This window comes from Anguilla anguilla, chromosome 15 (assembly GCF_013347855.1).
Source record: "Anguilla anguilla isolate fAngAng1 chromosome 15, fAngAng1.pri, whole genome shotgun sequence".
NCBI classification, from domain to species: domain Eukaryota; kingdom Metazoa; phylum Chordata; class Actinopteri; order Anguilliformes; family Anguillidae; genus Anguilla; species Anguilla anguilla.
In genome coordinates this window covers 28888186-28912398 of record NC_049215.1, presented here as the reverse complement: position 1 = coordinate 28912398, position 24213 = coordinate 28888186, and the positions used below count along the sequence as shown (strand labels likewise).

Below are 24213 nucleotides of genomic sequence, written 5' to 3'. Positions count from 1 at the left end.
AGAGCCCTCTGCGCAAAAAAAACCCAATCGCTTTCCCCAACCTAAGGCTTCCATTTTAACAGCCAATACCTTCCCGGGTTTTCGAGGACCCATGGGCAACACTGCACAGAGGCCTTTAGGGACCTGTCACCAGGTAATCATCAGGGAGGATGACTGACAGCACATGCAGGGGAGTAGAGGGTCAAAATAAAAGTTCATTTAAACAAATCAAATGACAGGCACGCCTAAGAGAGTGATTGGAAAGTTTGGGACGACCGACTGTAATGGGAGCTCATTAATACAGATGCTGGCCCATGAGAAACAGGAGGATATTTTTGTATTGGAAAAACGCATGAATTCAGACTCTTATTTTGGAACAGTGACTGCTTTCAGTGGGAAGATACTTATTGAATATTATATTCTGAAGAACAGTGTCAAATTCCAAATAATGTCAGCAAAGCACAGAAAACTGCTTCTGTAGCTTGCAGTATGCACGGTTAATATTCAAAATGGAGAAGGGAGATGAGGAAGAAGATACATCAACAACATCAATCCTTTACTGTAAATGTTTTCTTTTCAGTTTAGATCTACGGTAAAGGCATCATTCTGTTTTCTAATTTAGATCTATGGTTAAGGTACCATTAAGGAACCATTCTGTTTTCCAGTTTAGATCTGTGGTAAAGGTACCATTTAGTTGCTGTTCAGTTTTATAGTGCAGATCTATGGCAAAGGATTGATGTTAAATAAACCATTCCGACAAACAGTTCTTAAACATGATGTCATTGGTCTCTCACCAGCTTCGGAGAGAACGGAGCACGTATGTGCAGCGGAGTGAGGTTAATTTGCGAGCAGCGTGAAGGATGTTGTCAGTGACATCACTCCCCGAGACTTAAAAAGCAGTCGGTGGCTCCTTTGCGAAGGGTGTGTGTCTTTAGCTGAACGGGTTAACACGCTTTTTTTTAGGAGTGCAGTTCAGCGTTGCAGGGCAATCCCGTTTTTTATGCTACTCTCTCCATCTCCCCAATTTGGACTGCCGTGTCAATCTTTATTTTTTATTATTATTATTATTATATTTTTTTAAATCAGCGCTCGTTCACGCAACCTCTGCTATCGGTTCGGGAGAGCGCGCACAGGCGCGTGCTCTCCCCTCCGACGCGTCTGACATCGCACGCTGCTTCTCATCACGCCGCCGTTCGCAAGTGCGTCTCGCACCTTCACGGGCAGACGCGTGGGCGCCCGATCCACCAGCTGGGGCTGCCGGTGCGTGAAACGTCAATCATGAGTCATCCTGTGGGGCCGCCGGCCAATCGGGACTGGCAGATACCGGTCGGTTCGAGCCCCCCTTGCCAGATATCGCCCGGTACGCATACTCACAATGTGAGAAGCGGCTGGCATGGATTGACAGTTATTAATGATGTAGTTGAAAGGACACATCGCTGCAGTGAATAGACGGAAAGGAATTCACGTCATGGGTTCGAATCAATCATTCCGTGTTCTATCATTGGGCCTTGGCATTGAAAACAGGATTAAAGCAATATTTGTGGCTTTAACAGCATTTAGCAGCTTCCTTACTGATAAAGTATGGAACAACAGCCCATTCAAATGTACGACTGTGTGTGTGTGTGTGTGTGTTTGTGTGTGTGCAGGAGTTAGCGTGAAATATTTCCAAATTTAATATACAACAAGTATTTTCCAGTCAACCACAACAAAACGATTGGGGAAAAAAATGTGCTTCATCTCCCCCCCCAACATCTGCGTTCCCATATAATTAGATGTTAGAGGTGTTAAGCGTCCGATGGCGGTTGTTCCCATTGCAGTCAATCGTGCCAATAATGAATCACTCCAATCACTCTCAGGCGCACCCCTCAAACACCAGGTGAGCAGCATGCTTAACATGGAACGATGGCAGCGGCAAATCAATGAGGCAACGGAAACCAACAAGTCCTCCTGCTCCTCAATTCCAGAAAATTTGACTGATCGATCGATTGATCGATCGACTGATTGATCTGAGACCTCAGGTCATGCCAGTGGTTAGTGGCACTGATTAATCAGCAGCTCCTTTGAGGCAGGGGGTGTGTTTGGGGGGGGGGGGGGGGGGGGGGGGGGGGGGGGGACTCACACTTTGTATGGAACGTCGGAAAGGAGCGAATTTGCCATCGACCACCTCCCAGCGTTTGTTGAGCTGGGTGAGGCGAGGCTCCACGAGCCGTGCAGCGCCCCCATCAGCCAACACCTGGGCTTGCACCCGCAACTCGCTCAGCTCCCCACTCTTCTGCTCCAGCTCCGAGCCAATCTCCTAGTGACCAAACCAAGCGCAGTCACACAGGGGAGACCACCCACACAACCACACCAGGGGAGACCATCCACATTCACACAGGGGAGACCATCCACACGACCACACCAGGGGAGACCATCCACATACACACAGGGGAGACCATCCACATTCACACAGGGGAGACCATCCACACGGCCACACCAGGGAAGACCATCCACATTCACACAGGGGAGACCATCCACACAACCACAACAGGGGAGACCATCCACACGACCACAACAGGGGAGACCATCCACATGGCCACACCAGGGAAGACCATCCACATTCACACAGGGGAGACCATCCACACGACCACACCAGGGGAGACCATCCACAGTCAAACAGGAGAAACCATCCACATTCACACAGGGGACACCATCCATACGGCCACAACCAGGGGAGACCATCCATACGGCCACGCCAGGGGAGACCATCCGTATACACACAGGGGAAACCAACCATACGAACATACCAGGGGAAACCATCCACATTCACATAAGGAAAACCATCCATATGACCACAGCAGGGGAAACCATCCATACGGCCACACCAGGGGAAACCACCCGCAGTTACACAGGGAGAGCACAGTCAAACCAGGGGAAACCACCCACACAGTTACACAGGGAGAGCACAGTCACACCAGGGGGAAACCAGCCACACAGTTATACAGGAAGAGCACAGTCATGTCAGGGGAAACCACCCGCACAGTTACACAGGGAGAGCACAGTCACGACAGGGGAAACCACCCACACAGTTACACAGGGAGAGCACAGTCAAACCAGGGGAAACCACCCGCACAGTTACACAGGGAGAGCACAGTCACGCCAGGGGAAACCACCCACACAGTTACACAGGGAGAGCACAGTCAAACCAGGGGAAACCACCCGCACAGTTACACAGGGAGAGCACAGTCACGCCAGGGGAAACCACCCACACAGTTACACAGGGAGAGCACAGTCACGACAGGGGAAACCACCCACACAGTTACACAGGGAGAGCACAGTCACGACAGGGGAAACCACCCACACAGTTACACAGGGAGAGCACAGTCACGACAGGGGAAACCACCCACACAGTTACACAGGGAGAGCACAGTCACACAGGAAATGAAGAGAGAGAAAGGTGCGATCAGGGGGCACAAGCTGCCCACTTTATTATCATCACTGGTATCTTTACAGTGCTTACAGACTTTCACTGCTGTCTGAGAATGGGCTTTGGGGCAGCGTGTGTGTGTGTGTGTGTGTGCATGCGTGAATGTGTGCGTGTTTGTGTGTGTATGCATGCGTGTGCATATGTGTATGTGTGTACGTGTGTGTGAGTGTGTGTGGGTGGATGTGTGTGTGTGCGTGCATGAGTGTGTATGTGTGTACGTGTATGTGTGTATTGAGCGGACCCATGGCTGCAGAGCACTGAAGCCCATCCCAGGGGTTTGGAGGGGCTCAGAGAGGGCGCTCTGGGACAGGACAGAAGAGTTTGACCTGGGAGCAGGAGGGGAAAGGAACTCTACACACGGCAGAGGAGCGTCAGGGAGCACAGTGCAGCCCCTCTGCCTGACTCAGCACAGAAAAGAAGCGGTGAAATGAGCAGTGACACAGAGGGAGAGATCACTGTGTGCACAGGTGTTTGTGCACAGGTGTGTGTTTGTACTGTGCACAGGTGTGTTTATGCACAAGTGGAATGTATTTTGCACAGGTGTTTATGCACAGGTGTGCGTTTGTGCACAGGTGTTTATGCACAGGTGTGTTTGTGCACAGGTGGAATGTATTGTGCACAGGTGTGTTTATGCACAAGTGGAATGTATTTTGCACAGGTGTTTATGCACAGGTGTGCGTTTGTGCACAGGTGTTTATGCACAGGTGTGTTTGTGCACAGGTGGAATGTATTGTGCACAGGTGTGCGTTTGTGCACAGGTGTGTTTGTGCACAGGTGTGTGTGAACAGGTGTGTTTGTGAACAGGTGTGTTTGTGAACAGGTGTGTTTGTGCACAAGTGGAATGTACTGTGCACAGGTGGTTTATGCACAGGTGTGTTTGTGAACAGGTGGACTGATTGTGCACAGGTGTGTTTATGCACAGGTGTGTTTATGCACAGGTGTAATGTACTGTGCACAGATGTGTTTATGCACGGGGGGGAGGGGTACTGTACAGAGGTGCTTATAAACAGGTGTGTGTTTATGCATATGGGATATGCACTGTGCACAGGTGCGTGTTTGCAGAAGAGGGAACAGGTGTGACTGACAGGTGACACTCAAAAGGAGGGTCTCAACATGCACGACAGGCCTTCCGTTTAGCGAAATGTCATTGTGATCATCTGTAACAAAGATACACACAGTCAAATTATACCCACTCCAGTTCTCTACACACTAAAACTCGCTAATGCTATTCACAAACCCTCCAGCTGTGCCTTTCTGTGTGCTTACTACTGAAATCTTTTGTAAGATAGTGTATGTGCATATGTAATTAGTATATAAATAAAAAATAGCATATAGTGCGTATGTGCACCTGTGTCTCTATGTGCTTGCATGTATGTGCATGCAATAGTCGAAGAAAACACATACTATACAAATATTTGTACGTATTTTTTTATTATTATTCAATTTTGGGTACTTATTATGCGTTTGTATACATGGACTGAGAAATTTATAATACCGTTGACTGTGAGTGAGGGTGAGTGAGAGAGAACTGGAAAGACAGAGAGAGAGAGATAGAAGAGAGAGAGCGAGAGGTATACAGAGAGAGAGAGATAGAGATAGGAGAGAGAGAGAGATAGAAGAGAGAGAGACAGACAGACAGACAGAGAGAGAGAGAGAGAGAGATAGAGATAGAAGAGAGAGAGGCAGAGAGAGGAAAGAGAGAGAGAGAGATAGACAGACAGAGATAGAAGAGAGAGAGAGATAGACAGACAGAGATAGAAGAGAGAGAGAGATAGACAGACACAGAGAGAGATACTGTGAGAGACAGGACTCGTGTACATTGGTACAGGCACTCAGCAGGTCCTACCTTCACCCTCTGCTCCTTCGGGGGGTCTGGCAGTTCCGCCACGCTCCGCTCGATGTCGTCCAGCCACTGCAGCAGGTCGTCGGACTTGCGGCGGTACTGGTACCACTGCGGGGCGATCGCCAGGGCCTTTCTCTTCCGCAGGGCCCGCAGGTCCTACACACCGCGCGCCAGGACGGGGGTCGCACTGTGAGGCTCAAGCTTTAACTGAATTAACGGGCACACGGGTCGGTCTATCCGAAAACACACCGCTACAAAACCTTATTTTATCAAGATTCAGAAACATTACCTGAACAAAGCTGATCTTTGGCTTCACAGTACACTACTGGCTCTGTTTGTACCTTTACAGTTTTGTACTTGCTGTCTGTACCTTTACAGTTTTGTACTTGCTGTCTGTACCTTTACAGTTTTGTACTTGCTGTGTCTGTACCATACTGGCTGTGTCTGTACCTTTACAGTTTTGTACTTGCTGTGTCTGTACCATACTGGCTGTGTCTGTACCTTTACAGTTTTGTACTTGCTGTGTCTGTACCATACTGGCTGTGTCTGTACCTTTACAGTGTTTACTTGCGGTGTCGGTACCTTTACAGTGTTGTACTTGCTCTGTCTGAACGTTCACAGTGTTGTACTTGCTGTGTCAGTACCTTTACAGTGTTGTACTTGCGGTGTCTGTACCTTTACAGTGTTGTACTTGCTCTGTCTGAACGTTCAGTGTTGTACTTGCTGTGTCAGTACCTTTACAGTGTTGTACTTACGGTGTCTGTACCTTTACAGTGTTGTACTTGCTCTGTCTGAACGTTGACAGTGTTGTACTTGCTGTGTCAGTACCTTTACAGTGTTGTACTTGCGGTGTCTGTACCTTTACAGTGTTGTACTTGCTGTGTCAGTACCTTTACAGTGTTGTACTTGCGGTGTCTGTACCTTTACAGTGTTGTACTTGCTGTGTCTGTACCTTTACAGTGTTGTACTTGCTGTGTTTGTACTGCACTTGCTGTGTTTTTACCTTCACAGTGTTGTACTTGCTGTGTTTGTACCGTACTTGCTGTGTTTTTACCTTCACAGTGTTGTACTTGCTGTGCTTGTACCGCACTTGCTGTGTTTTTACCTTCACAGTGTTGTACTTGCTGTGTTTGTACTGTACTTGCTGTGTTTTTACCTTCACAGTGTTGTACTTGCTGTTCAGTTGGTCGTGTTTAATGCGGATCTCCTCTCGCTTCCCCTCGTCAGGCACCCTCTTCTGCAGGCTCTCCCCCTTCTCCAGGAGCTCCTTCACTGGCCCCTCATCACAGTCCTGCAAAGGAGAAACAGGCTGGGAACTGAGACTCACCCGCTACGCGAGCCGCACAGACGCTACGCCAGACACACATGCTCTACACGAGTCACACACCCACTAATGCAAGTTACACACCTGCTACGGGAGTCACGCATCTGCTACGGGAGTCAAAGCGTTCGGTACGTGTAGCGCACTCGTTAGCCAGCAGATCAGAACAAGCACAACAACCCGCATGACTGCCAGCAGCCCTGAGTAACGCATGCACTTTTTTTCAGCTGAGCGCTGCCCTATTAAAAATGCACAAGACTGCGAGACGAGTCTGCAGGGCAGCCATGTACAGGCCCCTCCCATGCCGACTGCGGCTTGATTCTCCACCGACACACCCTGAGCTGTGATCTCTTCTCCCCCCTCCACCCCCGCATCCTCCCATCTGAATAAAGTAAAAAAATATAAAGAATACGGAAAGACAGTGAACTACTCGTGCTTTAAAAAAAAAGTGCAAAAGATCAAAAGATATTGTCTGAACATAACGGTTGAGATACGCCATGTTCTCTTCAGAGCACCTTTCCTGTGCTTAGTTTAATTAAGTACCTACAGTGGCTGATTAAGGGCTGGGAAATCAGGTGATTAAATTCCCTGTCATATCAACAGCTCCAGTCAGGTAATGAAGTTGTAATTATCAGGAGAAACCCGTGGATTAGCTCTGAGGCGTAGCACGCTATTTATTTGCTTCACGGAACCTCTAATCCTGGGCAAACCTCACGCTTCCCTTAGCCTGCGTGCTAATACACCAGCAAACAGCCGTCTCTTCAGGTAGCACAACATGCGAGCAGGAGACGAGCACTGAGCAGGCTATTTACCTTTTGAACGTCGTCCAGCTTTTCGTGAAGGACCACTGCCTACTGGCTACTGACCAGATTCCATCAATTTAGAGCAGCGTGCCCAGCGCAGAACACAGAGAAAGGTCACCTAATCGGGGGAAATACCACCCCACTGGCCAAACTCATTACCGCTACAAAGGTGCATCGGTTTGTAATGGCTCCGCTCCAGCCTGGCTGGCTCTCGTTAGCCTGAACGGTACGCTAGTTAGCAGCCCGCCGTCCCGTTGCCGTGCAGAGGGGTTAAGGATGGTGTGAGTGAGTGAGTGAGTTGGGGGTGCAGGACGGGCGCACTCCCGGCAGAACTCACGCTCTCCTGCTGGAAGTCCTCCTCCTTCAGGTTCTCCCCCTGTTGCACCTCCTCCTCCAGGAGATCCAGCCAGATGCGAGCCTCGCTGTGGTACTGCTCCACCTCCCTGGCCGAAGCAGCGGTCTGCACAAAGACGCATTACACAACCAGATAACCCGGACATTTCCCACGTATGATACACACACGTGAATATTACACAACCGACTCACACAGACACACACACACACATAGAAAGCCACACATTATACATTCAACTCACCTCACACACACACACACACACACACACACACACACACACACACACACACACACACACACACAGTAAGCCACACATTACACATTCAAGGTTACACAAGCAAACCACACAGGATACACGTCCACTCATCCACACACAGTATGGCTCAAACAACACTGGCTTATGTAACGCACTCAGGTACACCCACTATCTGCTCAAATGCTGATTGAACGCTGGACCCATACATTTACCCTCTCTTTATATAAAATATACATGATGCACTCAGACTCATCAGCGCAAATGGGAGTCCAATTTCACCACTGAGTTTTGAGAATGCAGTTAGTGGGAAGTTTAGAGTGGAGTGCAGCTTCCGAGAAACCTAAAAGAAAGGATTCCATTCAGCTTTACGGAAATGGGACGTGCTTTATATAAACTGAAATATAATATGCAATAGACTTCACCAACATTCGAACTATTGCCATTTTCCAATCGCCCAACATGATTTTAAAAAAATACACCGCAGTAAAATATATTTAAGTCCACATATTTATTACATAGTGCAGAATGTTCAATTTCCACCATGGGAACATGCAGGGGGGTCCCTGGAGGTATGGGGGGGGGGGGTCCTGCTGGTATTTTTATTATCAGAATAAAATCAGCAGCCAGTATAGAGCCAAGCTGCCAGAGTCCCTGAGTCATCTGTGTACATGTAATCAGATTCACTTTAACTGATAAACCCAGTGGTGAATAATAACTAACCCCAGCAGTCTGAGGTCCTCCAGGGTCAGGGTTGGGGACGCCCCTACCACAGTGCGGTGAGACTGAAGTTTCACTACAGTGTGTTATTACAGTACAGTAGTACAGTATTCAGACATTCATAAACAGTACACTCTGATTGGGCAGATGATGATAGAGTGACAGCATGGCAGTGTCCTACACTCTGACTGGGCAGATGATGATAGAGTGACAGCACGGCAGTGTGCTACACTCTGACTGGGCGGACCGTACCTGCCCAGTTCTGATCCGGCGGGCGACCTCCTCAAAGCGCAGGTTGAGCTGCTCCACTTTGGGCTCCACCTGGGCCCGGCAGTGTTCCCCTCGGTTCTTTATCAGGTCCTGGGCCTGCCCCCGCACCGCCTCCACCTTCACACGCATGTCCTCCAGCTCCGCCCGCAGATTCTGAGGCACGGAAAGAGCGGAAGCCTTTAAAGAGCAGGTTATTGGAATGTTTTTTTTTTTTTTCTTTTCCAAAACTCTATGGTTCTAGAACTCCAGTGCTTTCAGTTACCAGTAGTGACCGTTACATCAGAATTTTAATGTTCAGGTAAGAGCATTCTAATCACATATTTGCAATCTTACAACCCTTAAAGGGCTAAGAGGCAAATTATGCCCAAACATAGTGCAGCGATATAGCATAATGGGCAGGGAACAGAGCCTGCAACAGTAAAGCCATTGCTGGATTGTATATTAAATGTGTAATCTAGCATTTAGAAGGCAGCCTCCAACACAGCTTGAATTCTTTTACATACAATCAGTTTTTACACAGCTGGGCATACACTGCAGCAATTCCGGATAAGCACCTTGCTCAAGGGTGCAAGCGCAGCGCCCCAGCTGGGAGCCCTACCTACAACCACAGGGCCGCAAGTGCCGTTCCCCGACCCTTATTACAATCATTACAATCACTTAGCAGAGCCTCTTATCCAGAGAGACCTACAGCAGCGGAGAAAATCCGCGTTCCTCCAAGGAACGCAAAAATGGCGCGCGTCACCAGGAAGGCACAGGGGCTCGTTTATAGTCAGTAAGTGTAGTGGCATGTTAAAGGAATATTATGCTGCATTGTTGTCAATCAGCTCCCTGTAGGAGGGGAATCAGACGTTCCCCTTAAACACGGTCACAGGCTGGGCAAAGACGCACACGGTCAGGTGCGAGCGAGCACAGCGGAAACGTATAGAAGCCACAGAAGGGACGCGGTGTTGGAAAAAACCACCTGCTTTCACGCACCTTAAGCACCTGGTCACTGGAGGCCGGGGTGTCGGACTCGTCGAGCAGAATTTCGGCCCGGTACATCCAGGCGGTGATCTGAGCGATGTTCTGATCCAGCGACTCCATCTGCCTCTGGTAGTCCTGTGTAGAAGAAAGGGTTCACCTGTCACAAGGTCCACTAGAACAAAAGGTAACCAACCCTGTTCCTGGAGAACAACCCATAGGATTTCACTCCAACCCTAACAAAGCACGCCTCATTCAACAGCTATAGATCTTGTTGACCTGCTAATTAATCGAATCAGGTGTGCCAAATTAGGATTTAAACGAGAACCTACAGGATGATAGTTCTCTAGGACCAGGGTTGGGTTACCACTGTTCTGGAGCAACAACCTTCGGCGTCTGCATCAGTAACCTCCACTGTACTGTAAGCTTTTTTTTCCCCCAGAAGCCCCATATGCCTTTAATGTTTTGTACATTAGCTATGATAAATATATCACACTTTGCCCTATGACCAAATTACCACAGACAGTCAGGTCCATGAGAGAGCGCTGCAGTTAAGCGAAGGTAAAATAAAATAATGTAGCATCTTTGCTAATGACGCTAATGCGCAGGCAATGGTTCCAAGTAACAAGACAATTATTACTCCCCAAACTACAGCTAAATGGGGCTGGATGCAGATGACTCAACCCAACGAGCCCGGAAGAAATCTCAGCTGCTGACTGCTGAATATTTTGCCCATCTCCTCCTAAGCTCTCCCACTCATCCCCCGCAGCCCAGTACAAATGTGTCTCAAACACCCCCCGATACAAATCCCTCTGTGTGGCCCGGGGTAAAATTACCCGCCACGGAACTTTCTGTACTGTGATCCCATCTCTACACGCAGCCCTCTCTCTGCTTTCCCCCTGCCTGAATAAAGGGAAATATACATAAGGAGTGTTCGTCCTGGACAGCGTGGCCAGCACATCGCACATCAGAGAGACTATGAAACAGACTTTAAACATTTATGCCTCCGAAGTCTGAGGGATACTGACAAATAAAACTACGCAGAAAAAGGGTAAGAACACGTCCGACCTAACAAAATGTCTGATTAGTCACTGGAGTGATATATGGCACCTGATGTGCACGGTCTTCGCATGGAGTAAAAGTTCGGCAAAAAACGGTTCAGAGTGAAAAAACAAGGCTGTTAAAAAGTAGTTTTTCTTTTAGTTAGTAAAGTCATCAATAAAAGAGCCAGGATCAACATGAAGAAATAGCACTGGTACCAATGTTGTGTCATTTCTAAGGACACCCAGCCATAACACCATAGAGATCACTGAGAGACATAGGAACAGTCTGACTGACAGGGTAGACCACAGTGAGTCACTGAGAGACAGAGACACAGGAACAGTGTGTCTGACAGGGTAGAGTATAGTGAGTTACTGAGAGACATAGGAACAGTCTGTCTGACAGGGTAGAGTATAGTGAGTTACTGAGGGACACAGGAACAGTCTGACAGGGTATAATACAGTGAGTTACTGAGAGACAGAGAGTCACAGGAAGAGTCTGACAGGGTAGAGTATAGTGAGTCACTGAGAGACACAGACACAGGAACAGTCTGATGGACAGGGTATAATACAGTGAGTCACTGAGACAGAGAGACACAGGAACAGTCTGATGGACAGGGTAGAGTACAGTGAGTCACTGAGAGACAGAGAGACACAGGAACAGTCTGATGGACAGGGTAGAGTACAGTGAGTTACTGAGAGACAGAGAGACACAGGAACAGTTTGATAGACAGGGTAGAGTATAGTGAGTCACTGAGAGACAGAGAGACACAGGAACAGTTTGATAGACAGGGTAGAGTATAGTGAGTCACTGAGAGACAGAGAGACCTAGGAACAGTCTGATAGACAGGGTAGAGTATAGTGAGTCACTGAGAGACAGAGAGACCTAGGAACAGTCTGATAGACAGGGTAGAGTATAGTGAGTCACTGAGAGACAGAGAGACACAGGAACAGTCTGATAGACAGGGTAGAGTATAGTGAGTCACTGAGAGACACAGGACCAGTCTGATAGACAGGGCAGAGTCCGGCGCAGGTTGACGGTCATCCCATGACTCACCAGGAGCAGGTTGAGCCACTCCTCGCTGCGGGACGTGACGGCGATCCAGTTGCAGTTGAGCAGGCTGACCTTGTCCTCCACCAGGCTCTCCTGCCCCTTCAGCAGGGCCTTCAGGGCGTCGGCCAGCTCCATCACGCTCCGCAGCTGCGGCTCGTGCCTCTCCGTCTCCTTCTGCGTGGCCTGGAGACGGGGCAGGCGTGTCAACCGGGGGTGTGTGTGTGTGTGTGTGTGTGTGTGTGTGTGTGTAGGTAAGACAAGGTGTGTCAACCGGGGGTGTGTGTGTGTGTGTGTGCGTAGGTAAGACAAGGTGTGTCAACCGGGTGTGTGTGTGTGTGTGTGTGTGTGTGTGGAGGTAAGACAAGGTGTGTCAACCGGGGGTGTGTGTGTGTGTGTGTGTGTAGGTAAGACAAGGTGTGTCAACCGGGTGTGTGTGTGTGTGTGTGTGTGTAGGCAAGACAAGGTGTGTCAACCGGGGGTGTGTGTGTAGGTAAGACCAAGATGTGTCAACCAGGTGTGTGTGTGTGTTTGTGTGTGTGTAGGCAAGACAAGATGTGTCAACCAGGTGTGTGTGTGTGTGTGCACGTATGTGTGTGTTTGTGTGTGTGTGCAGGTAAGACCAAGGTGTGTGATCCAGGGGTGTGAGTGTGAGTGTGTATGTGTGTGTGGGTAAGACCAAGGTGTGTGAAGACACAAACAGGTGTGTGACGCATAGCAGGCAGGGTGTGTTAAAGGGGAGAGGGCCGTTAGATAAGCCTGTAACAGGTGTGTGAGAGGGGACAGGTGTGCAGGTGAGGTGTGAGACACAGCTGAACTGAGTGTTGAGTGGTCGTGGGAGAGCGAGGACAGGCTGGAGATGCAGGTCCTTACCTTGGCCCAGGCCACTTCAGCCTCCAGGTCCTTCGGCATGCCCTCCACGGCCGACCTGCGCGTCAACTCCGCGTCCGTCGCCGCCAACCACTCCGTCAGACTGTTCACTTCCTTGCGCAGTTTCCGTGACAACTTCAGACTCTTCTCCAGCTGTTGCTTCCCCTCAGTCACCTGGTCACAGGCAGCTCCCAATTAGAGAGGCTCCCTGGTTATTCAGATACCCATTCCACAGGTGGCCACTGCCACCCCAGCCACCCCCTTGGACACGCCCCTGGCAATGCTAATCCTAAAATCTCATTTCAGACGTTCTCAGCATAATTTGGGGCAATACTAATGAACCTGAAGGCACACAACAACAAGCTGCTGCCCTCTTCCATAGATCACAGCATTCTACTTTCTTGCATGTATTTGCTCCTACACCAGTAATTATGCTGCCACCTGGTGGAGCTGGGGGGCAATGCAGCGAGCGACAACGGAGGGGGAAAATTGCCGTTTGAGAAAAACCACTCACTTCTTACAAAGCACAATCAGGAAGATGAGCAATCACAGCCGAGGGGAGACCCCAAATTAACAACACTGAGTAGCAGTAAATAACTGGTAGGTGGGTGCGAACATGACAAATGAAGGGGGGAGAGAGGGCAGGAAGATGAGAGGTTAGCATTTGCTCAGAGTGGGGTAATTACACTGAAACAGCATCTGGATGGAGAGTGGGGAGAGAAAGGAAAACCAAGGAAAGTGGAGACTTCTTCACTGGAACTGGAAACCCTGTACAACAGTAATGTTTGGATGAATGTAAAATAGTGAAAAACTTTCACGTCAGATGAATTGCTGAGGTGCTGTATAAGGTTACTCCTCAATGTCTTAAAAAGTGTCTAGGAAAGCCCTGCCAACCAAATCAAAGAAAGTTGATTTTTTTCTGCAGAGGGAACTGGGGGGAAGGGGTGTAATGGGTGCTCAGGGGCAGGACTGGCCCATCGGGGCCCCCTCACGGACTGACCTGGGCCCCCAGATCGTTGTACAGCAGCTTGAGAGCGGTCAGTCGGTCGTCCAGCTCTTTGGGGTTCTCAGTCTGCTGCCTCTGGACGATCTGGCGCCCCGTCTTTATCACCGTCTCCACCTCGCCCTTCACTTCACTCAGACTCTTATAGAACTTCTGCAGGGAGAGGGGGGGAGAGAGAGAGAGAGAGAGAGAGAGAACAGGAGACACTCAGTCTGTGAGCCACAAACCTCCATTTACTAGTCATTATACCTGCAATATTATATTCAGGCTAACTCCTCTTCTAAAACTGCACTATAGATATTTGGTTCTATGGCAAGGCTGCTGAACCCAGTTCCTGTTCCTGGAGAGCTGCCATCCTGTGGGCTTTCATTTCAACACTAACTTGGCACACCTGACTCTACTAATTAGCATCTCAAGGAGATCTCTGGCTGTTGAATGAGGTGTGTTTTGTTAGGGTTGGAGTGAAAGCCTACAGGACAGTAGATCTCTAGCTGTTGAATGAGGGGTGCTTAGTTAGGGTTGCAGTCAAAGCCTACAGGACAGTAGGTCCCCCTGGGACAGGGTTGGGCAGCCCTGCTCTGTATAAACTGGCAGGCTGAAACGCTGCACGGCCGCGGTTAGCACGCGCTGTTAGCTGCGCGCACCATGCACTGGTCCAGCTGCGACTGCACCACGTCCTGCTCCACGCTGCGGATGCCCAGCACCCCCAGTTGCGTCTTCACGTCGTCCAGCGCCCGCTCGCAGTCCTGCAGGCGCTGCTCGAAGTTGGCCGGCCTCTGGAAGATGCGGAACTTGGTGGTCACCTCCTGGAGCTTCTTCTGCACGCGGGAAAAAGAAGAGGAGATGCTTTCACACGATGTTTTCTACCTTCAGACAGCCTCAAACACACACACGCTAACACACACACACTTGATGCAGGGCTACATATGTCGTGTGTTTGACCAGTGTCACTCACATGTGTCCCTGGCATGCATATCTCACAGAGCTGTAGATGCACCTTTTTCACTGTAAGACACAGTACTGGCTCTCACCTGTGTGATGATGTGCTATATCTCACCTGTGTGATGTCGATCTGAGAGCGCACCCTGTCGGACGGGTCCCTCGCCTCGTTCTTCTTCTTCATCTCCTCCAGGCTCTGCTCGTGGCTGTTCAGCTCTGCCTGGATTTTCTGGAAAAGCACATCCACAGTCCGCACTCTGTACGCTGCGGCGCTGCCGCTGTGCCACAAGGTGGCACTGTTCTCCGAGGGAGAACTCCTGCGGGCAGAGATTCTCCGGCGGTCGCTATCCCATCCTCCCTCAAAGTCAGGACCACCCCACTCCCCGCCCCCACCCCCTTCTCTCCTCCGCTACTGTAATCTAACACGTGCCCCGGCTTTCCCTCTCTCAACTGTAAAGACAAGCAGGAAGGGCCGGACAGAGGCATGATGGGAATGCTCGGAGGATGAGATCCCGGTGTCGTGCGCGGTAATGAACGCGCGGCCGTCGTGTGACGCGAGAGCGAACGGGCGCGCCCCGGGGCGCGGCTAATACAAATCTCCCCCTGTCCTTAATTGTGCGCCGCGCCGGAGGACCAAAGCCGGCTTTGGTAAATAAGCTCATTTCGGCGCTACGAGCTGACAGTGAGTAATGGCTCCCTCACACGCAACACGGCCCATTTTTAGCAGCAGCCTGTGCTTCGCTAGACGCACCTGCGCTCAGCTTGCAGGGCCTCTAATCCGTCAGGTTTACACACACACACACACACACACACACACACACACACACACACACTGGGGCCTCCCCGTGCTCAGCTACACGCACAGATACAAACACGCATGTATGCAAACACACGCACACACACACGCTGGGGCCTCCCCGTGCTCAGCTACACGCACACAGATACAAACACGCATGCATGCAAACACACACACACACACACACACGCTGGGGCCTCCCCGTGCTCAGCTACACGCACAGATACAAACACGCATGTATGCAAACACACACACGCACACACACACGCTGGGGCCTCCCCGTGCTCAGCTACACGCACACAGATACAAACACACACACACGCACGCACGCACACACACACACGCTGGGCCCTCCCCGTGCTTAGCTAACACAGTACGCGCACACAGATACAAACACGCATGCACGCAAACACACGCACACACACACACGCACGCAAGCACGCACGCAAAGACACACACACACACAGACAAACACATACACACACACATGCATGCACATGCACACACAGACGCAAACACACACACACACACGCACACAAACATACACGTGCGCGCATGCACACAGACATATACACACACACACAACCAGACATATAAACACATGTAAGCACACACTCATGTACGTGCATGCATACACACCCATACACACGCACAGCACACGTAAAAACACACACACAGCACACATGAACACACAAACGCATCAAGCGCGTACACAGAAACACTACTAGTTTTCTCCGGATCTAATTTCCTGTGCAGATGAGTTTCCCTCCCTCTCTCCCTCCCTCTCCCTCCTCTTCCTGCCTCTATGGCTCCATCCTGTCCTCCCCCTTCTCAAGCTCACCTGTGCCTCCTGTGGTATCTGGCTGGCATCGATGTGGTCGGCGATGTAAGAAGACAGGTGTCGGTCAGTGGACTGCAGAGACTCCTGGATGAGACGCAGGGTCTTGTCGTTCTCCTGGGCCCACTGCACACTCTTCTCCAGCTGCTGCTGCCTCTGCACAGCCTGAACGAAGCACAGCGCAGTCACACACAACTCAGCTACACACAGCGCAGTCACAAACAACGCAGCTACACACACACAACTCAGCTCCACACACAGCGCAGTCACACAACCTAGCTACACACACAGCACAGTCACACACAACCCTGCTACACACATAGCGCAGTCACACAACCTAGCTACACACACAGCACAGTCACACACAACTTCGCTACACACACACCACAGTCACACACAACCCTGATACACACAGCACAGTCACACAACTCAGCTACACACACAGCGCAGTCACACAACTCAGCTACACACACAGCGCAGTCACACAACTCGGCAACATACAATACACAACCCTGCTACACACACTACACAACCCTGCTACACGTCATGAGATCACAGGCAACCACACAAAGCTAGACCTCACAGACCCACACCACAGTGACTGAATGCACGCCACAGTTATCCCTGCACAAAAGCCTGGCGTGCGATGTCACACCTCGGTTTTTAAAAACATTTACAAAGGCGCACTTACTCCCGGAGGACTAATGTAGCCGACATAGCGATCTACTCTTCTGCAGGACGGGCTCCTCATCGTGAAACTTCTGCAACTCAACAGCGACCGACTGAGTCCAGCATTACACTAAATGCCAGTCTTACATCATAATCCGCGTGATGCGCCAAGTCAGCAGGTAATCCACAGCGTGATTAGCTATTAATACACCTGCGCAGGAATACTGCCCAGGATCTCACACCGCAGGTAACCACAGACACGGCACCGGAGCAGGTACCCAGGTGAGACTTTTATGTGCATCAATAAAATACGGCAAGCATTCATTACGCCCTGCAGCTAGCAATATGAGCACCATCTGCCTAGAGCGCAGCTGATGTATTCAAATCATATTTCCACCCAAACGTACTTATGCCAAATAAACTTGTCAAAGTAAGTATTGATCGTTTCTCACAGAACAACTGTGGACGGCCTTTAGCACCGCACTTTAGAAAAGATCTCTTGCCTTCTACTCCCCGTTATATATCTTCCTGTCTGTCTCACTCCTTCTCAGGTCTCTGTTCATTTCTCACTCTATCCATCATTTTTAGGAAGGGGGGGGGGGGGGGGGGGGGGTGCCCGTGGGGATATTCCGGGATGTTCCGATATCCAATATTTTCCCGACGACGTGTCGGTGCTGGCGCGGATGCGGGTGTGTTTTCAGGAAGCCTGCTTCTCATGCAAGCGCTGGGAACGCGCTGGATCTCCCCATAGCCGTGTCACGCTCTTTCAAGCAAAGCAACCACCTGGGGTTGTAAACACAACTCGCGTATGTGGAGAATAAAAATCTTTAATTAAGCTTCAAATGAAAACATTTGTATTATTTATACATACCCGCTCCCAAGTCGTACCATAACCAGCTCATTAAACCGATTGCACTGACAGAGTAGGCTACAACCAGGCAAACAGCAAACAAAAGCAACACAAGCCGAAGACTGCGAGTAACGTTTTTTTTTTTTTTTTTTACGAAACTGACACATCGTACTTAGAGGATCCAAATTTAGTGACACGCTCAGAGTAAAGTTTTACTCATGTGAAATGCAGATTCCGGGCCATTGCTCCCTATAATTTCCCCACACGGGGGGGTGGGGGGGGACATCATTCACCTCCACGTTTCCAAGCAACGCAGACATCAGACGCCTTGGCCCCTCTCCCAACCGCTGATCGAGACTTTTAGACCGTCTATCATGTAAAAACGCCCTGCTGTTGTTTGAAACAAACATCGATCAAGGGCGCGGTTTTAACCAAAAAAATAAAAAATGGACAGAGGAGACATATCCCAGGACCGAATGTCTTAAAGTGCATGGCTGAAATGTTATCCGCAAGCGAATGGATGGATGTGCACGAAGGCACCGTCAGAGCCCGCTAAAAGCTTTCTATGAAAAACCTCCCCGCTGTGGACAGAGACTCAATGTGCTCAGATAAGCCATCTACAGTGGAAAATAACACAGCCGATAATACGGTCAAAAGGAGTATTTACACGCCGTTACATGTATTATCGCTGATTCTGCGCAGTTTCCTCCTTTGCCCTTCTGATTGTCACTGTAATTTCTGCTAACGCTGGAACGGTTGCTCTAGGACACTTCAAACAATGCATACCGCTCGGCTGGGGGGCGAAGCACTCTCAGATGGTTAATCAGATTTGTAAAACTGAATTTCCCGGAGCTATTTTCTAAACGTAAACTTTTGCCAGACATTTAGTGTTTTCCAAAACTTGGCTCGGATTTTTATGCGCGCGAGCTGTGCTTAAAGCTCCACAGATTTACTTACTGCAGATGATTCCTTTTGTTTGCATCGCCGCTTCAATTAGTCTTCAAATCATTTTTTTATGCTTTTACCACTTTGTATTGCAATCCTGCATGAAAGGTGCTCTATAAATAAAATTTGATTGATTGATTGATTGATTGACTGATTGATGGATGCGGTGAGCATATGTTGTAGCAGTGTCGCGTTTCACACACAGGTGATTATCGTCAGTAATAAAAGGACACAGGTGGCAGGTACGCACCCTTCATTTTGCCACTTGGATGCCCAGATCTTTACAGTAAATGTGCATGTGGCATATAAACTAACATTCCTGTCATCTTTCTGGTTATTCTCTGTCTCTATATCTCTCAGTCACTCTATCGCTCCACCTCTCCATCTATCTGAGCACCATCTTCCTTCCTTAGTCTGCCTGTCTGTTTGTCTGCCAGCCTGCCTCCCTGTCCGTCCATCCGTCCGTCTGCCTGTCTGTCTGCCTCCCTCCCTCCCTGTCAGTCAGTCAGTCAGTCTGTCTGTGCATCTTTCTGCCTGCCTGCCACTGTATCCGTCTGTCCGTCTGTCTGTGTGCCTGTCCGTGCGTCAGTCCCACCCCGTACAGTATGTGCGTTCTGTACTCACATACACTTGCGTGCCGTTGGAGAGCTCGACCAGCTTCTCTCCCCTATAGATGACAAAGAGGCAGGGCTGCTTCATCTCCTGCCGTTTCTCCCTCAGGGCGCTGGCACTGCCAGGCTCACCTCCAGTCACCAGCGCCACCACGTCGGGGTAAACTGATGCCCCACGCGGCTCGGCTAAACAGCTTTAATGCTAATCTGTCTGTGCGTCCGTCCCTGACCTCTTCAATGAATCATACGCTAATCACGCACCAGGACACAGGATACAAGAATTAAAGGACATGTACGTGAACCGAGGAGTCTATCTGTACGCTAGTCACATGCTAACTGAGCCAACTGGACCTGATGCAACTGACCTGAGGGCTAGCGCTTCCCTAGCGCTTCCCTCACTAACCTATATTTAATTTAAGACAGTGAGCTAATGTTCAATACAGAATGCTTGCGAAATGGATGTTACAATCGCGGTGATCCAGAATAAGGTTTTTTTTTTTTTGTTTGTTGAGAAAGCGATCCCATTTCCAAATGAATTTTTCTATAACAAATTGTTAAATAAGATTAATTTAATATGCACTCTTTAAAATGTAAGTAAACAGGCTGCCATCTGTTAACCTGCCACAGCTTGCAGATCATCATAAATAAGCATATGGTGAACTGGCTTACCAGCTCTGCTGCTCTTCTGACTGCCAAGTATAGGACTTGGACTCTAGTTCCTTAAGATCAGCCAATTCACTTACTAGCCTGCTGAAATCAGTCTGCAAATATCTTCCAAGGATACGGACATCTTGTTAGACCAAATTACTGGTGAGGCAGAATGGCTACATAGTATTAGAACGCGGGTGGGGTGGGGGGTGGGGGGGGTTTGACACAGGTCCTGGAGAGCCGTGGTTTCTGCTGGTTTTTGTTTTTACTCTGACTAAATTGACCAATTGATTACACAGTTGACTCACCTCACCTGGTTTCTATGGTCTGAGTTGTTGCATTTAAGGTGAAAACAAAAACCAGCAGACCCTGTGGCCCCCCCCCAGGACCAGGGTGCGCCACCCCTGCATTAGACTCATCGTGATCTAGCTCTCCCGGTATGTGCTTCAGTCTCTCCTCTGTAAGATAGCACAGCAGGAATGCTCATGGGGAGATAATCACCCAAACAGTGCATGTAAGTCCAGGCACAGCAGGACATTTCTGATTGCGAGTGCTGCACAGGTGTGAACATTCAACAGAGCGAGTGTGTGAACCTGATGTGCTATTTTAATGCCTGTGTGTGTGTGTGTGTGTGTGTGTGTGTGTGTGTGTGTGTGTGCGCGCGCATGAGTGTACACGCACGTGATTCCCAGAAACAGCACTGCTCACTACGTTTTTTCCATCCCTCCTTCCAACACTTTTAAGTGGCAGAAGCTCCACCAATCGCGTCGCCGCTCGCTCACCTGCCGCATAAGCTCCTCCCAGCGCGCGTTGAACGCGTCCAGCTTTTCTTTGATGAGGTCATCCAGGACCCCGCCGTCCATCAAGGTCTGGGCCAGCTCGTTGATCTGGGTCCGATTGTCCTCGGGGTGACGGAGCAGAGTCTCCAAAGCCTGGGGAGAGAGAGGAGGTGAGAAGGGGCCAAGCAGAGCTTTGGGGTTATTGAGAGGGGGGTATGGGGTGTTTTAAGAGAGGTATGGAGTACAGCAGTGTGAGCTGGTTCCGTATGAGGGCTACAGCAAGTTCTGAAGGCTTCAGTAAGAGTAGTAGTTTTTGGAACAGCTATTTTAGTTCTGGGTACAGCAGCTTCATTGTTTTTCAGTTCAGGTACTGAAGTATTTTGAATGGGGGAGGCTATGCTCAATTTAGCACTCTGGTATAGTAGTTTCAGTTTTGAATTTGGTGACAGTAGTTTCAGTTTTTGAACTGGAGGACTGTACTTTCAGTTTTTGAATTGGAGGTCTGTACTTTCACTTTTGAATTGGGGGATCGTAGTTTCAGTTTTGAATTGGGGACTGTAGTTTCAGTTTTGAATTGGGTGACTAGTTTCTGTTTTTAAATTGGAGGCTGTAGTTTTGGTTTTTAAATTGGGCAACAGTAGATCCAGTTTTGATTGGGCGACAGTAGTTTCAGTCTGAAATGCGCGACAGTAGTTTCAGTTTCATGGTAGGGAAGGGCAGGTGGGGTGTTCTTTCGAGCCTCACATCCAGCGCTTCAGACATCTCCTCCGCTCCTCCCTGGATGTTCTCAACCTCGTGCAGTTTCTTCTCCAGCTGATCCAGAAAGCTGTTCTCCTGCTTCAGGTAGGAAAGCAGCTCCCCCCACAAGGCCCACACTTCCTGCAGACACACACACACACACACACACACACACACACACACACACACACAGACAGGAAGTGCACCTGGTTATTTCAGTCAAGCCATCAAAGAGCTGGGAAACAGCCCAAGAGTTCTACTTCTAGTAAAAAAAAGTGACATCACACAGCCACGTGGCATATGGCTTAACATCCTTCCACAGTGGGAATAAGCCCTGTTTTATCTATGGGACTGAAATGTGCGTGGTCCTCAAAATGATAAGAATTGACACCAAATCCCCTGTCCAAAAAAAAAGAAAAAAACAATTAAAACTGGGAATCTGAAGGATTATCCGGAATGTTCACAGGAGAGCAACAAAGAAACCCTGCAGGGCTGAATTAGTGTAGATAATACAGAGCTATATAATCCCCCCCACCCCCAGCTCAAAAGTACTGCACTGTACAACTGCTGTCAGTCATCTCGTCATAGCCTGAGGAACAGAGGATAATCACTCTGCAACACAGTCTGACACAGTCGGAGGTACAGACTGTAATCACTGTGCAACACAGTCTGACACTGTCGAAGGTACAGTGTCATCACTGTGCAACAGACTGACACAGTCTAAAGAACAGGGGGTAATCACTGTACAACACAACCCAACGTAGTCTGAGGTAGAGAGTGTAATCACTGTGCAACACAGTCAGAGGTACAGAGTGCAATCACTGTGAAACACAGTCAGGGGTACAGAGTGTAATCACTGTGCAACACAGTCAGGGGTACAGAGAGTAATCACTGTGCAACACAGTCAGAGGTAGCGAGAGTAATCACTGTGCAACACAGTCAGAGGTACAGAGTGCAATCACTGTGCAACACAGTCAGAGGTACAGTGTAATCACTGTACAATACAGTCTGACACAGTCTAAAGGATAGAGGGTAATCACTGTGCAACACAGTCTGACAAGGGTGAGGTAAAAGTGTAATCACGCTGTGCAACAGTTTTTTGCGCAGCCTGTCTCTGTCTGTCACAACCTGTGAAGTGCAACATGCCTGTAACCGTCCTCTCTCTCAAACAGTTTTACTGAGCGATTTAGCTGTCACTCAGGTACAGTGATGAGGGACGTACTGCGTGCTCGTATTCACAGGGAACCAGGTCCCTCCTGCTGCTATACCCTACAGCTAGACACTGAACCCCAACTCGACAGCACAAACCTGCACAAGCTGATATTGTGTACGAGCGTGCCACGCAAGCCACTGTTTATAAAGCTTTCAAAAAGCAAATATTTAGAACTTCTCATTATTAAAATGTTTTTTCCCGTGTTTGAGATTTATGGCTTTGTGCTGGTAATCAACTGAACTTCCCCATATAAATCTTATGCAATGAATCCCAGCATGAGGTTTAATGTCTTTCAGGTCTTATTCTGAGTTTTTGCATTTACTGTATCTGATTATTTTCATTCTAAACGAATGTCTGAATTAAAATGCACACATTTATAGTGCATGCCAGTTTCCACAGTCTTTGATTCACTCGTTCAGCTGCGTGCTGCACTGACAGCTCGGTCCTCCCATCACTCTTTTAACTACTGTAATTAACAACTGGAAAACGACTGCACAGCGGACTTTACAACCAATCAGAGCAGGAGCTTCATGCAAAGTGACGCAAGTCAATAACCAGAGGCAAAGACTAACACAGCACAGTGACACAGGCCAATAATCAAAGGGAATGGTTAAAACACAGTGACACGGGTCAATAATTACTGAAGGGAACAGGAAATGCATCGGTATTGAGCTGGGCTACAGGGAAGGGTGGCTGTGCGGTGCATTAAGCATAAGACAGTAGGTATGAGGGTCAAAGGACAGAGGTCACCTCCAGGGTCTTGCACTTCCCGTTGAGCCGGCTGCACAGGCGCTGGTAGTTGTTGGTCAGGACCTGCAGCTCCGCGGTCAGGGCCTCGTGGGCGGCCGGGGGGGCCTTGGACAGGAAGTTGTTGACCGTTTCTGTCAAGAGGTTCACCTTCACTTCCTTCTGAGCCACCTCTTCCTGAGCCCTCTGTGTGTGTGTGTGTGTGTGAGAGAAAGGAGATATATATATAGATATATAAAGATATATATATATAAACATTGAGTACTGTGCTAAAGTCAGAAACCACCTTTTCTTTTATTCACTTTCTAGCGAAAACAGCCATCAAGTGAAAGTTAATTATTTTTCATTGTCAGAAAATAATACAGCAAAAAACATATTTAACACAAAATTGCACCAAAACCTCCACAGCTATGAGCAATATCAAAACTTTCAGTATTTAGTGTCCACCCTTTGCCTTTATTACAGCTTTTATTCTTTTTGGGAAACTCACTTTGAGTTTTTCAAAG

The 24213-nt window shown here is 49.0% G+C and overlaps 1 protein-coding gene across 15 annotated transcripts in view; it reads right to left on the bottom strand.

The window, feature by feature from the left end:
- Window positions 1-24213, bottom strand: part of dmd (dystrophin) — a 202044-nt gene that overhangs the window by 74590 nt on the left and 103241 nt on the right. For 14 of the 15 annotated variants that reach the window (XM_035394701.1, XM_035394719.1, XM_035394700.1 and 11 more), the window contains exons 27-41: window positions 23711-23893; window positions 21754-21888; window positions 21013-21162; window positions 16511-16672; window positions 14992-15102; window positions 14579-14752; window positions 13932-14087; window positions 12935-13105; window positions 12068-12247; window positions 9986-10108; window positions 8993-9163; window positions 7750-7872; window positions 6445-6579; window positions 5292-5444; window positions 2099-2275 (exon numbers count right to left, since the gene is read on the bottom strand). In XM_035394701.1, the coding sequence (XP_035250592.1) occupies window positions 2099-2275; window positions 5292-5444; window positions 6445-6579; window positions 7750-7872; window positions 8993-9163; window positions 9986-10108; window positions 12068-12247; window positions 12935-13105; window positions 13932-14087; window positions 14579-14752; window positions 14992-15102; window positions 16511-16672; window positions 21013-21162; window positions 21754-21888; window positions 23711-23893 (2304 nt within the window). The remainder of the gene's footprint in view (window positions 1-2098; window positions 2276-5291; window positions 5445-6444; window positions 6580-7749; window positions 7873-8992; window positions 9164-9985; window positions 10109-12067; window positions 12248-12934; window positions 13106-13931; window positions 14088-14578; window positions 14753-14991; window positions 15103-16510; window positions 16673-21012; window positions 21163-21753; window positions 21889-23710; window positions 23894-24213) is intronic. The other variant, XM_035394711.1, reaches the window with a different exon arrangement.